This window comes from Eubalaena glacialis, chromosome 4 (genome assembly GCF_028564815.1).
Source record: "Eubalaena glacialis isolate mEubGla1 chromosome 4, mEubGla1.1.hap2.+ XY, whole genome shotgun sequence".
NCBI classification, from domain to species: Eukaryota; Metazoa; Chordata; class Mammalia; order Artiodactyla; family Balaenidae; genus Eubalaena; species Eubalaena glacialis.
In genome coordinates this window covers 83,992,498-84,006,376 of record NC_083719.1, presented here as the reverse complement: position 1 = coordinate 84,006,376, position 13,879 = coordinate 83,992,498, and the positions used below count along the sequence as shown (strand labels likewise).

At 33.3% G+C, this 13,879-nt stretch overlaps 1 protein-coding gene across 3 annotated transcripts in view; it reads right to left on the bottom strand.

Moving 5' to 3' along the window:
- Positions 1-13,879, bottom strand: part of PPIP5K2 (diphosphoinositol pentakisphosphate kinase 2) — a 79,891-nt gene that overhangs the window by 15,755 nt on the left and 50,257 nt on the right. For 2 of the 3 annotated variants that reach the window (XM_061188027.1, XM_061188028.1), the window contains 6 exons: positions 12,337-12,464; positions 11,638-11,752; positions 6,210-6,317; positions 6,004-6,120; positions 2,928-3,095; positions 395-568 (listed from right to left, as the gene is read on the bottom strand). In XM_061188027.1, the coding sequence (XP_061044010.1) occupies positions 395-568; positions 2,928-3,095; positions 6,004-6,120; positions 6,210-6,317; positions 11,638-11,752; positions 12,337-12,464 (810 nt within the window). The remainder of the gene's footprint in view (positions 1-394; positions 569-2,927; positions 3,096-6,003; positions 6,121-6,209; positions 6,318-11,637; positions 11,753-12,336; positions 12,465-13,879) is intronic. The other variant, XM_061188029.1, reaches the window with a different exon arrangement.

Sequence of the window (13,879 nt, the reverse complement as noted above, 5' to 3'; positions counted from 1 at the left end):
TGGGGGAAAAGGTTATTAAATTTTCTTACCATAAAATTATGTAATTTCATTTCTGAATGTTTTAAAGAATAAATAAGTCAAAAAAAGATTTCTTTACATTTAAAAAATTTTAATTAACAAGCTAAAGTTCCAGGAGTATAAAATTTATTGACTAATTTTAAAATCCTGGATATTTAAACCCCCCCCAGTAAAAATGTTAAACACATGCAATGTAAGTGGTTTCTTTCCCTCAAATATTGTGAGACATTACAAGCATTTTTAAGTGAATTCAAAATTTAAAAACAGAAGGATTTACTCTGATGTAAAATATAAGGGATTAGATGTCCTCAAAGACAGCTGTTTGTTGCTCTGAATGCGGGGAGGAAAAATGTTTAATGAAGTAAAGTTTAAAAACCTGTTGCCATGAGCCAAAAATACTGGATGTGAAAGCCAATGATTTGGGGGAGACAGGGGAAGAAGTGATTTGTTCCCCTGATCTGCGTCTTCGACGCCCAGTACCCACACCACTGGTGTAATGCAGCCAGGTACCAGTACCCTCTGGGCTAGACACACTCAGGGGGCTCTCTTCCTGGAAGTGAGAAAGGGGCAAAAAAAAAAAAAAAAAAAAAAAAAGCAGAGCATGCAAAGTTAGATACAACAGAGCCAAATGATCAGAAAGAAAAAAAAATACAGTTTGTTTGCATTTGTTTATCAATTTTTAAAAAACTATTAAACAGTAATTTGGGAGCCAAATATTTTAATATTTGAGAGATTGATAGGAATCACTTATAAATCTAATTGTAAGTAATAATGATTATGAGAATTACATTACTATCTTAAATATACAAAATATTTATACTGCTTAATAGTTGTCGCTTCCCTCTTAGAACTGGAAAGATTTTAACAATTTTTTATCTTAGCAATGTTAAAAATATGATATTCAAGAGGTTTTATGCTACACTGGGCAAACTTTTCAACCCAAAGCACTAAAGAATCCTGCAAAGGGTTAAAGAGACTTCATTGTATATATGTATGAAAGGAAATCTGTCTGCCAGACAAAAAAAATTAGAGATCATAAGATGGAGGATTCAAATTGCACTTGTTTACACTTTCAAGCTATCTATTTATTTACCCCCTCCAAAGATTATTTATAGAGTTCAGTAGGCAAAACATGCAGCAAACATTCTCATTTTACATGTTTGCATGTTCAGGTTTCAGACAGTGAGGACAGAGTAAAATCTACTTGCACAAAATGAAGAGAATAGTCTTTTTCTCTGTATGTCTTTTGGAAGTACAAACTTCTGATATCCATGGAGATGATGGACGCTGGAAAAAGTCTTCAAGGTTTTACTTGAATAATTTACCTTATGGAAGTAAAAGTTTAGCATGGCATAGAAATAATCTCTTGAAAGCAACTATTTAAGTATTTACGAGAAAAAGGTTTATAAATGTGTTCTGCGTTTTAAGAGTTAACAAAGGGCAGTGATTTTGTTGAAGATTTCACAAATACAGATGAGGTGCAAAATGAAGACTCAGAATACGTTTGACTGTATCAGTGTTACAGACTTCTTCTGTAGTTCAGAAAAAGGTTTAATGGAGAAATTCTGAACAGTCTGATGAATTGCAGATTGCTTTGTTCAACAACACCAAAATCACTGCCCTCACACAAATGGTATTTTAGGTTACATTAATAAATGTCATTTCCCAATTTTCTGAAATTAAAGATAACTGAACATAACCCCAGGTTTCTCATTCTTTAATTAAGCTATAATAGAACAAATAATCCCAAATTCTACGATTGTTAATCATCCTCTTTTATATTGGGTTGGCCGAAAGAGCGCACGGAAAAACCGGAACGAACTTTTTGGCCAACGCATAATTAACTTAAAATATCCCATTCACAGGAACCCTAACTAGTATACATTTTCCATTGTAAACTTACAACAATCTATTTTATTGAGATGTTTTTCCTATACATAATTGTCAAATTGGGACACACACATTTGAAATTTGAGAATCAAAAGCACATATGTTTGGATAATTTGGGGCTATAGAAATGAGCATAATTCTCATTTGTTGGTGTTTATGTTCTTACCAACTGCTAGATGTTATACCTAACTCTTAAGATTGGCATATTTAATCATCAACAAAAAATATTTTTCTAACTTAAAAGTTGATGGTTCTTCCTATCTTATACTTTTACTCGAGCATTTAGAAAACATTTATAAGCACTGATCTCAAATCAGTGCTGGGGGAATCATCCTATAGAGAATATAAATAACCCAAAAAGAAGGTATTCAGAGTATAAAAATGTATACAGATGTTAAAGATTTACTTAAACTTTATTCCAACTGCTCAACTTTCCTTTTAAATGTTATTTTAGTAGTTATTTAAATGTTATTTTGTTAGTGAGCATAAGAATTAGCCTAAGTTATTTCATTATAGACCTTAATACAAAGGTAAATTTTTCAACCATAGCATCAAATTTTCAAATTCCTATACTGACTTTTGCAATCAGGTTAACAATTCAGAATTTCACATCTTAATCTACAGTGTCATTGGAATCAGTTGTTGCTGAAGCATCTCTGGCAATTCCTCACTACTTTTAACCAAAAATTATTCCTGATCCATTAAATCAGACTTTTAAAAAAGTTCTTTATTAGAATAACTTAAAGTGACAAGAAAATAATGGATCAAGTCTTCGAAAGGCCTTATTTTACTATTTCTATTCAACTTTGCTATGAAAACTATAAAGCTCCAAATTCTAAAATTAATCTTTGTATTTTCTAACTGCCTCTATATTTTAAAAAATTTATTTGAAAAATAAAGTTGACAATTAAAAATCTGTTAGGTTCCCAAGCTTGATAATTAAAGCTGTATTTTCTTTTCTGTTTTATTAAAATATAGTTAGTTTACTTAATAAAAGACATGCTCTGACATATACTTACTTCATTTGCAGCCATCTTCCTAGATCTTGGAAGTGGAGACTTCCTGTGTATATGAATTGGCTCTGATACCATAGGTTTAAACAATATCACAGCTCGATCAACCTCATCTTTTTTAGAAGTATGTGGCTCATCATCACTATCAATTTTAAAAGATCTCCTGCCTTCATTCTGTGCAGAAAGAATATAACATAATAAAATTCAGATAAAACAAATCAATCTCTTCAGATGAACAAATTCAACCACCAACTGGTGTAGTCACTTGCAGTACATATACAAGTTTGTTTATTCAAGTGAATTAATAATTGAATTCTTATGACAGCGTAGTATTATTCTGGATATTGTAAGACAGATGATAGAGTTCCCGACTTCAAGAAATACATACTCTTTGGATAAATTAAACCATAAAACGACAATAAAAAGCCATATAAAACAAAGTACTTAATTAAATTTCATCCAATGCCCAAATAAATAAGCAATAATAATAAATGACAGTAAGAAAAAAGAGATCAGTTTTGTTACCAGTAATGCCATCAACTCAACCACAAACTGAAACAGTATCTGAAGTTATAAATTTTAGAAAATTCAAACTCTATGCCAAATATTTCCAACAAATGTGATGACTGCATACTTAAATAACAACCATTTGATGACTCACTGAATATTTAGTATGTACCATGTGCCAAGACACAGATGAATAAGATACTGTCTCAAATTATAAGACTCTCACAGTATAGTACAGAAAACAGATACGTTTTAAAAAGTTACACTAAATATCCATCTAAATAGAACGGGTAGGGCTTCCCTGGTGGCGCAGTGGTTAAGAATCTGCCTGCCAATGCAGGGGACACGGGTTCAAGCCCTGGTCCGGGAAGATACCACATGCCGCGGAGCAACTAAGCCCGTGTGCCACAACTACTGAGCCTGTGCTCTAGAGCCTGCAAGCCACAACTACTGAGCCCGCGTGCCACAACTACTGAAGCCCACATGTCTAGAGCCCGTGCTCCACAACAAGAGAAGCCACCACAATGAGAAGCCCACACACCGCAACCAAGAGTCACCCATGCTCGCCACAACTAGAGAAAGCCCGCGCACAGCAACGAAGACCCAACGCAGCCAAAAATAAATAAACAAAATAAATAAATTTAAAAATAAATAAACAGGACGGATAAATTGGGTAAATTACACTAAAATACATATTTTAAAGCACTAAGAATGGGCAAACTAAAACTAATTACATCAATGAATCTTATGAACGTACGTTAGCTAAAAGAAGCCAAGTAGAAGTACATAAAAACCTTCATCAAACTAAGGGGTATAGAAAATAAAGATAAACTTCTTCAACCAGGTAAGGGATATCTAAAAACTTGAAACAATCATCACAATTAATAAATCACTGAAAGACAAGAGTGCCCACCATCACTAAATCTATTCAATATTTTGCTGGACATTTGTCATCATTCACAGATACGATGATATACACAGAAAATTCAAATGACTCTATGGATAAATTATTAGAATGAATAAACAGCATGCAGTAAGGTTGTTAGTTGTAAAATCTCGATATAAAAATGAGTTAAAATTCAATATGAAAATAGCAAACAGAAAATGAAATTTAAATAAGCCATTTATGATAACATAAAGAATTTAGGAATTACTCTGACAAAGAAAATACAAGACATTAAAAAAAGTCTTAATTTTATCAAGAACATATAAAGAATAGCTCACTAAATTCAGAGCTGTATACCAAGTCCTTGGACTAGAAGATTCAATTCTGTAAAAGTGTTATTTCTCTCAACACTGATCTGCAGAGTTTATGTAATTTCAATCAAAATTCCAAAAAGTTCACTTTGAAACATGACCTTTTGCTTTAGTTTGGGAATGCACAAGGATGATACTAAGGATGCTTAGTATCAACACTTCTACTCAACACCATACTAGTCCTAGCCAGTAGCACTTCACAAAAAGCATATTCAAATGACCAATGAATATAAGAAAAGGTACTAATCCTTATTGGTCGTGAGGGTAATGTAAATTTAAGCCACAACAAGATATCACTACATAGTCTCCAAAATAGCCTTATTAAAAACACTAATCATACCAAGTGCTGATAAAGATATGGTAGTATCTTTGGAAAGTTATTTAACTGTATTTTAAAAAGTTGAACATATGCATGCCCTATAACCCAGCAATTTTACACCTACATATATACCCAAAAGAAATGTGTATGTATGTTCAGAAAAAGACCTGAACAAGAATCTTCATAAAAGCATCCATCTTCAAACCTTGAACTGGAAACAAATCAAATGATCATCATAGTGAAATGGATTAATAAACTGCACCATATTTATTTAATGTAATCCTACATGGCAACAAAAATGAAGAACAGATGAATCTCAAACACATAATGAAAGAAGCCAAACCCACTCTCCACCCCAAAAAAGCACATATTTTGTGATTTCATTTGTGATCATAAAGTCCAAAAATAGACAAAATTAATCTATGGTGCCAAAAGTCATGATAGTAGGTAACTTTGGGGAGAAGGCAGGGAGGTTGTGAGACAGAGGGGGCACAACTGGTTCTTCTAGAATGATATTCTATCTATAACCTGGCTAGTTGTTTTACAATTGTGTTCATTTTGTGATATATCATTAAACTACACACTTATGATTTAGGTATGTTTACGAATATGTATTATAGTTTAGTAAAAAAAGTTTAAAGCTGAGTACATATTTAACTTTTGTAAGGTTAAGAATTAAAATGCAGTAATTCATAACAAGTGCTTAGCACAGTAAAGAATGGACTAGTCCTCAAGTAGGACTTGGGGACAAAAACAAAAATTATAGTTATCCATTCTAAGTACTGATCTTAAAAATCCAAAAAATCTAGAGAAAAGATAAAATATAAAATTCTAATATGCGTAAAAATGTTGTCTACCCAAATCATACTTCAAGAAATTTAAACCATCTTGCTACTTAGTTGAGATAAGAATTATAGTACATAATAGAAAATTCTTAAAGAAACCTCATTTATATTTAGAACTGTAGTAACTAAGCAATGAAAATTTCCTCTTCATTACCTCCCTTGAAGCTGGTCTATATCCATAGCCAGATGGTAAATTTTTGTCTTCTTCACATCCTTTGGCTCCTGGACTAAAATGTAATTCAACATGAAAGCGTTCCTCAGAGGAAAGATCCTAAAAAATATTACAGAACACTTTCAAAATGAGAAACTTCGAATTATTTATTTACCTCTGGTAACACACGCAAATCAAGACTCTGTTACCTTGTTAGGATCCTCGTAAAGCATGATAACAATCTGAGTCATGTAGTTGAGTTCACTGACAACATTTAAATAATCCATAGCTCGTTTCCACTGTTCATCCTTTGATTCCTGAACAAAAGGTAAATGGTAAGCATTTTCTCATATTATGTTACTTTAAAACCACTTTATTTTCATTATGGTAATTTGTTTAATCCTGATTGATACCACACAAATGAGGTGAATACTTATACACACAGTCTTTCAAAATAACTCCACTTATTTAAATCTCAATAAATTACTTAAGCTTAAATAAATTAGTTTTAAAATCTCTAAGCAGTAGTATTAGACACTCCAGTGGTAATTTTTTTTAAAAAAATAACTCAAAGTAAAAATAAAGAATCTCTTGAAATATGATACCTATAACTGAATTCTAAGGGTAAGGGGCAGTTGTTAACCCTAAGTCCCAAAGTAACTAATATAGTGTCATGCTTCATAAACAGAATACTATCGCATAAAAGTAGTGCCTATCAGTAAATATCCCTCATTAACACTATAGAGATATTTTAAAACAATCAGCAGGAGGAGGCATAGGCAGATTCTTAAAACCATCTCCTTCACCACCCCACCTGCATTTAGAGAATCAATGGTCTTTAAACATGTAATTAAAGAGCATCAGAACTGAAAGGGATCTTAGAGAACATGTATTACAAGCATTCAAAGCAGAAAATTCTATCTGAAAAGGCAAAACTATTCAAAGTTCAAACTCTACAGTCAATAGTCAACAGGGTCCACTTAGACCTTATGTACATGAGAGATAATAGCCTTCATTTTATGTCATAAATATTACAAATACAGAAAAGCATCCAACAATTTTTTTGTATACAGTAAGATATACAATATTTTGGAATTTAGTATGGAATATGCTTTGTTTTAAAAAAATAAAATTTGAATGCAAAAGCCCAAACTCAAGACCACATGCTGATTACCTATTTTTTTAAAATTCAGCACATATTTCCTTCTTAAATTTAGACATTATATATCTCTGAGGAAGCATTCCACTTCTGAAGTTTTTGGAAAAGTAAAGTTAAAGCCACATCATGTAATTTGTGTAATTACATGTATTCTTAGCTTTATTTCAACAAATGGCTATTCATACCTCTAAATGCTCTAGAGCAGTTGCTCCCAACTTAAGCAACACTCCAGAGTACAAACTCCATCTGTGTGTGTTTGTGTGTGTATGTCTATGTCTGTGTTTGAGGAGGGGATGTGTGCAAAGATGTATATACTTTTTTTTTTCAAAATTGATAGGAAAAACATAAATTAGCATAGCATTACTGAGTTTCACTAGGTGTGAATTATTATAAGTGATGGGTTTTAATTAAATACTAAAATTTTTCAAGATTGAAAAGATCTATTAGACTCTGTGATATGGCATTATTAATAAGAACACCATCTAATATCTAATTCAGTGGTGCAGTTACAGACTTTGCTAGGTCTGCTGTAATGAACAAATAAAATTACATATTTTGTAGCATCTTCCTGAATACAATTAATATACAAGAATTCATACAAATCTTTTTTTTAACAATTAAGGATCATTAAATATATTCCTTGAAATCTTGTTTATAATCTTATTTCCTTAACAAACCTTTTTAAAAGTCTATTATGGAGAGAGAGATTTTACCAAGTCTACATTGAAAAATGAAAAATTTCAACTGGGAAGAGACCAAACAAGGTTTTAAGTACATTAGCTACAGGCTCTTATTAGGATAATATGAGTTGGGATAATTAATTATAGTTCAAATAAATTTTTAAAAGTTTTAAAATTAGAAAACAGGACATCATTTTGGTATAGATCTTAATTTTCACTTTAGTAAACACATGTAATTTTTTTAAACCCCAGATTTTTATGAGAATGGAGTTGTTCAGCTTTTGTTTTAGAAATGTAGCTGAATGCAATATATACTCAACAAGCTTTCATTCTACTGCCACCACCCTAAGTCTAAACTACATCATCTTTCTTTAGATCACTGTGATAGCTCCCTAAATGGTTTCCTCATATCTACTTCTACCTATCTATTGTCTACACAGCAACCAAAGCCATTCACTTCCCTGCTCAAAACCTTTTAATGGCTTCCCAATCCTCTTAGATTCCTCAAGGCATGCCTCTCCAAACTTATGTTACAATTTTATCCATCACTCACTATTATGCTCCAATTATAGGCTTTCTCTCCATTCTTACATCTTCTATGTTCTTTCTACCTTATAAATAAGTGCAATAAAGTTAAAAGGTGACCACATAAGAGATGTATCTCTCCTCCCCTAAAACAATTCCATCATTACTAATGGATATATAAGCTCTTGCCTTGCTAATTAAGGGTCATTTTTTTCTCTATTTCTTTTATTAAATCTCCACTAATCCTCATATGTATGTGAGGGATGCCACTTTGCTATTCTATTAAGGAATAAAAAAGAAATAAAAACAAGAGAAAAGAACATATGAATTGGAAAATTTGATGGGAACAGAACACTTACATAGTCTTAGGGTAACTCTGATAATAACTATTCATCAAGGCCCAATGATAAGAGAAATTAAGAATCAGGAGACATACACCAAATCTTCATACATTTCACTGCCCTTTATTTTAAAAAGTACAAAAGAAAACAAAGTTGAATTCATTTTCTTTTAAAGATTTTTTTTTATAGATGTGTATAAATGTATATGCCAATATATACATAGAAAAAGTTTTTTAATTCTTATTTTTTGCTAGTTTGGAGATGGCTGAAAAGATATTTTTGATATATAATAGAAGTGACATTGTATTCTAGATAATCTGTGGTTTGAGTGTACTGAGAAAGAAAGGGGATATTAAAATTTCTAAGTCTGTCTGGTTATCACTTCCACTGCCAATCTCTAAAACATCATTTTTTAAATTTTTTCAAATACAAACTTCCTGGGAATCTTATTAATAGCCACTGCCTCAGCCATCATTAATATGTTGGCTTCCCAACTCTGTACCTTTAACCCAAACCTCTAGCCTTACATATAAACATACTACTGGTCATCTTCACTTGACTAGCCTACTAGTGCCTCAAATTCAAGCTATCTAACCTCATTACTTTCCTTCTAATGCCTGATACTCCCCCAAGTGTTACTTTCAGTGAATGATGGGTAATTTTGTAGATGATGCTGTTAGAAATATGGGAACCTTTCTTGACTCTCTTTTCTTTCTTACCTTCCACACCTGTAAGCAAAGAAAGGGCCTCAAGGAGAGTGTTGGTGAAAGTTAAAATGCCTCAAAAAGAGAGTGTTAGTGAAAGCCTGCAAGGGCACTGAGGAGGTTGTTGGTGAGGGACTATAGGAAGGTTAAAAAAAAATGTTACTGGAAACTATAGGAAAAAGAACCCTTGCTATGTAGTGGCATAAAGTGTAGAAACACTGTAGCCTGTAGACTGTGGAACTCAATGAGCTAGCTAACAAAAGTTCCAGGAAAAATTCTCAAAAGGCCACCAAGATTCTTCTCACTGCCTGTGATGAACTATGAGAGGAGGGAGATAAACTACAGGGAAATGGTTAATTAAAGGAGCCAAGACTTGCAGAGTTCAGAAATAAAACTGTTTCTCATTCCTAGCCTCTCCAGAGAGCAAAAAATGCTATAGTTAAAAAGTGGCTTCCAGGAAGAACAGAAACGCAGGAATCTGTCATGAAGACATGGGTGTGATTGTAAAAACGCTAAGACTTCAGAAAGATTTAAGGCTCACAGACCTTTCAAAGACGCAAAGACTTTCTCAGGATTTTACTAGCATGTCTCTCAGATACTCACTATTAAGCAATAAGGACTGCTGAGTACTATCCCTCAGTAGACACAGAGGGAGCCCAATGTAGAAATGGGCTTATTCTTAAGATTTGTGGGTGTGAACTGTTTAATAAAGTAGATTATAAATTACTCCTTTTTGTTTTGTTTTTTAAATTATACCATCTTGAACTAAAAATAAACAGACCTTTGGATCCCCAAACTTCCTTGGACAGGAAGCAGGTTAAAGAAAACTACTTAGCTGCAAATGTGAGCTACTTTTTATGGAAAAGGAAGGATGACCTAGATGAAGCAACCAAGAACCCAAAGTATGAAGCCATGAACCATTATAAACAACTCCCTGGCAGTATGACAGAGCCCTAATTAAGGAATGGGCAGTAAGTACCTAAGCAGATTTCAAAATTGCTATGGACCAGTGACCATGGTGTACCTTCTGTTTTCCCCTCTTTTGAAAAGGTTATCTACAGCAGTTATTCTATGCTTATCCCACCACTGTATGTCGAATGTATGAAGGACAGACAATTGGTATCTTCAGTTCACAGGTCTTTGAAATGAGATTGAGTTCTCTTGAGCACTCAAGGAGCTCTGCCCAAGGAGTCCCATCCATACCTGGACCTGATTTAGATAATGAGATCTTGGATGTCAAGTTTATGCTATAATAGATAAGCCTGAGGGAATACTGGAGGAGAGATTACGTGAATTTTGCATGAGGGAGAAATATGGATTGTGTGGGTAATGGACATACTGTGATAGACTCTGTTTTCCAAATATGGCCACCAAAATACATCCAATCCCAAGTATTCATCTTACAATAAGAAGTGACAGTGATACTCCACTCATCTAGTAATATGGGTCTATTCCCCACCCCTTGAACCTGGATGGACCTCTGTGACTGCCTCCACCAAAAAAGCTCAGCAGAAGTGATACTACATAACTTCATAAGTTAGGTCATAAAAATTCTTTGTGCTTGCTCCTTGCTCTTTTAGGAAGTTCACTTTTGGAACTCAGCTGCTATGTTCTGAGGAAGCAGGTCACCGGAAGAGGCCATTGTAGGTATTCTTGTCAACAACCCCAGCCAAGGTCCCACGTGACAGCCAGCGCATCAAGCACCAGACGTGAGAAGAAAGTTGTGAGATGACTTGAGCCCGAGCCACTGTCTGACTGCAACCTCACGAGAGACCCAATGCAAAACTGCCTGATCACAGTCAGCCTTTAAACCATGAGAGAGAAAAATAAAATGACTGTGGTTGTTTTAAGGCAGTAACCTTTGGTATGATTCATTACATAACAGTAAATAAGAGTCACAATGTCCAACCAAACACCAAGTCCTATTGATTCTAACCCCTAAATAATGCAAATTCATCAGCTTCTCTTTATCTCACTGCCACTGGCCTGTAACATCACCTACAATATTTTGTATTATTGTTTGCTTAAATGGATCTTCTCCAAAGGGAAGAGAACATGTCATTATCTCCAACATCTAGCAGAGTGCTTGGTATACAGTAGACCCTTGACAAATGATGGTAAATAATGAATTATTAAAAACTGCACAGTAAAAAATGGTGTTAGTGATTCGATTACAAATTCAATAACACATATTTGTTAAATAGATTTATATAACTTATTCTACTTACATCACATAAGGCACCATAGCGAAGAATAGACAGTAAAGAATGTACATGACTTTCACTGGTGAAATATAATCTGGTACGGACATGACGTTCAGGTGACAGAACACCTCTGGAATACCTAAAGTAAGGAGCAGACTGTGTTAAAACGTAACCATGCAGTTAAAACTTAACTAATGAAATTATTTTGTAAAATGGAATTTAATCTTACTAGAAGTAAAAGAACATAGTAAGCAAATCTATCACTCTTCCAATCACAATTGAGGCGTTATCTTAGCAGCTATTCCTCTAACATGAAGATAACTGGAACTAACTGGGACCACTGAGATTAGTCAAAGAAGTGTTAATATTAGTCAAGTTCACTGTAAATAGGTCATTTAAGCACCTTTATTAACAATGAAAGAGGTCATAGCACTAAAGAAGCTCACAGATGTTAATACTGCTGAATGAGGATGATCACTGATGATCACATGTGAATGATAACACACATCACCTTTCCCTGTTTGCCTCAGTTTTTTCTCCAATTTGGAGCCCAAAAGAACCTTGGTTGGAAGTTAACTATTAGAAATACCTAGGTAATATTTATTTCCACAGGGTGCCAAGTGATACACTCCTGATTTAGCCATAGGAACATTAAAAAGTAATTAGATTTGAAGAATGCAAAAACAGATGCCTATAGACTTAAATACCAGTACAGTCTCTTACACAGGATGGAGTTTATTTACAGTGTCATCATCTTGTGTCCTTTGAAGATCTGAGCGAATTTTTCTAACTAGAGGAGTACAGTAGCCTTTGGCAATCTCCAGTTTTTCAGCTTTAGTTATACCATATTCCTGAGCAGAAAATACACAACATTAGAAAAAGGGTATAATAATAAAGAACTCCAATAAAGGTACTACTAAATTTAAGAATTTTAGTGAGCGACAAGTATTTTTATTAAGCCTCTTTTGAACATTATACAATGTTCCTAGTTTACATTTCTGCAACTTCAAGTACACTATTCCCCAAAGTATTGAGTATAATTAGAAGAATTTTTTTTTGGTGGAAATGAAAAAGAAAGTAATTTCTAAAGAGGAAAGGATGAATGGATGAATGTAATCTTTATGAACAGTATTCAACTCATTCAGGTTTTAAATGTAGAAACAACCCTAAAAGAAAGATGGATTAAGGGCACAAACACTAAAGCACAGAACAAATAGTCAATAAACATACAGAAAGAAATATAAATTGAAACCATGAAATTTTTGTCTATTTGGATGTCAAAGATTAAAAAGGTTAACAAATTATTTAAAAGCCTTTGGCCAATACTGTAAAAGTTTTAACTAGTGGTTAGCCAAAAATGCCATGAAATTATCAAACTTAATGAGCTCTATAACCATTATAAGTTAATTAAATGAGGAATTACAATCCAAAGTGTTAAGAAAACATAGTAATTGTAGTAATTATAATAAAAATTACAGTTCAAAGGGGTAGATGAGAAAATGACCTGATATAAGAAAAAAATCTGTGATGTGTGTGTAGATGGGAAGAGAGGGTATATGAGGAAGAGGGCAGAAAGTGGGGTGGAGGCGGAGGGAGGCAGGGACAGAGAGGGAAAGAAGGAAGAGTAGAAAAGGGGGAAGAAATAGGCACACTCTTTCTCTCCAAGTTCCTTCTGGGATACCTGTATTTAAAGGCTACTTCCTGTTATCAGGTACTTCCCAGATGGCAAAACTTTAGTATGGATAATAAATCTCAAAACTGCCTAATAAAGAAAAGGCTGATTGATTAGATGGAAGACGTATGAAAATGGAACCTCTTGGGTCATTTACCTTAAACACAAAAGCTTGGTTGGTTAAATAATCTCACCAACATAGATGACTGTGAAATTGGTATGAAAAAAAGAAATATGTATGCAATTGTGTATGTATGTTTAAACAAAAGGAAAATGTTGAAATTAAAATCATCAAAGGAAATTTTTCTGTTGTTATTAGCAAGGTGTAATGAAACAGGCACTCTCATACACTGCTAGTCTGTAACAAAACTGGTAAAAGAGTTCTGGAAATCTTCTTGATTGTATGTAGAAGACATATGTATAAGGAGAGTGAAAGAAAGTAAAAGAATCCACATTTCCAAATGTGAGAAATTGGTTAAATAGTTATTATTACATCACATCATTCAGCCATTAGGAAAAATGAAGTATATTTAGCTTTACTGATTTGGAAAAAATTTCTTGATGCCAAGAAAATAAAATCAGGTTATAAAATAG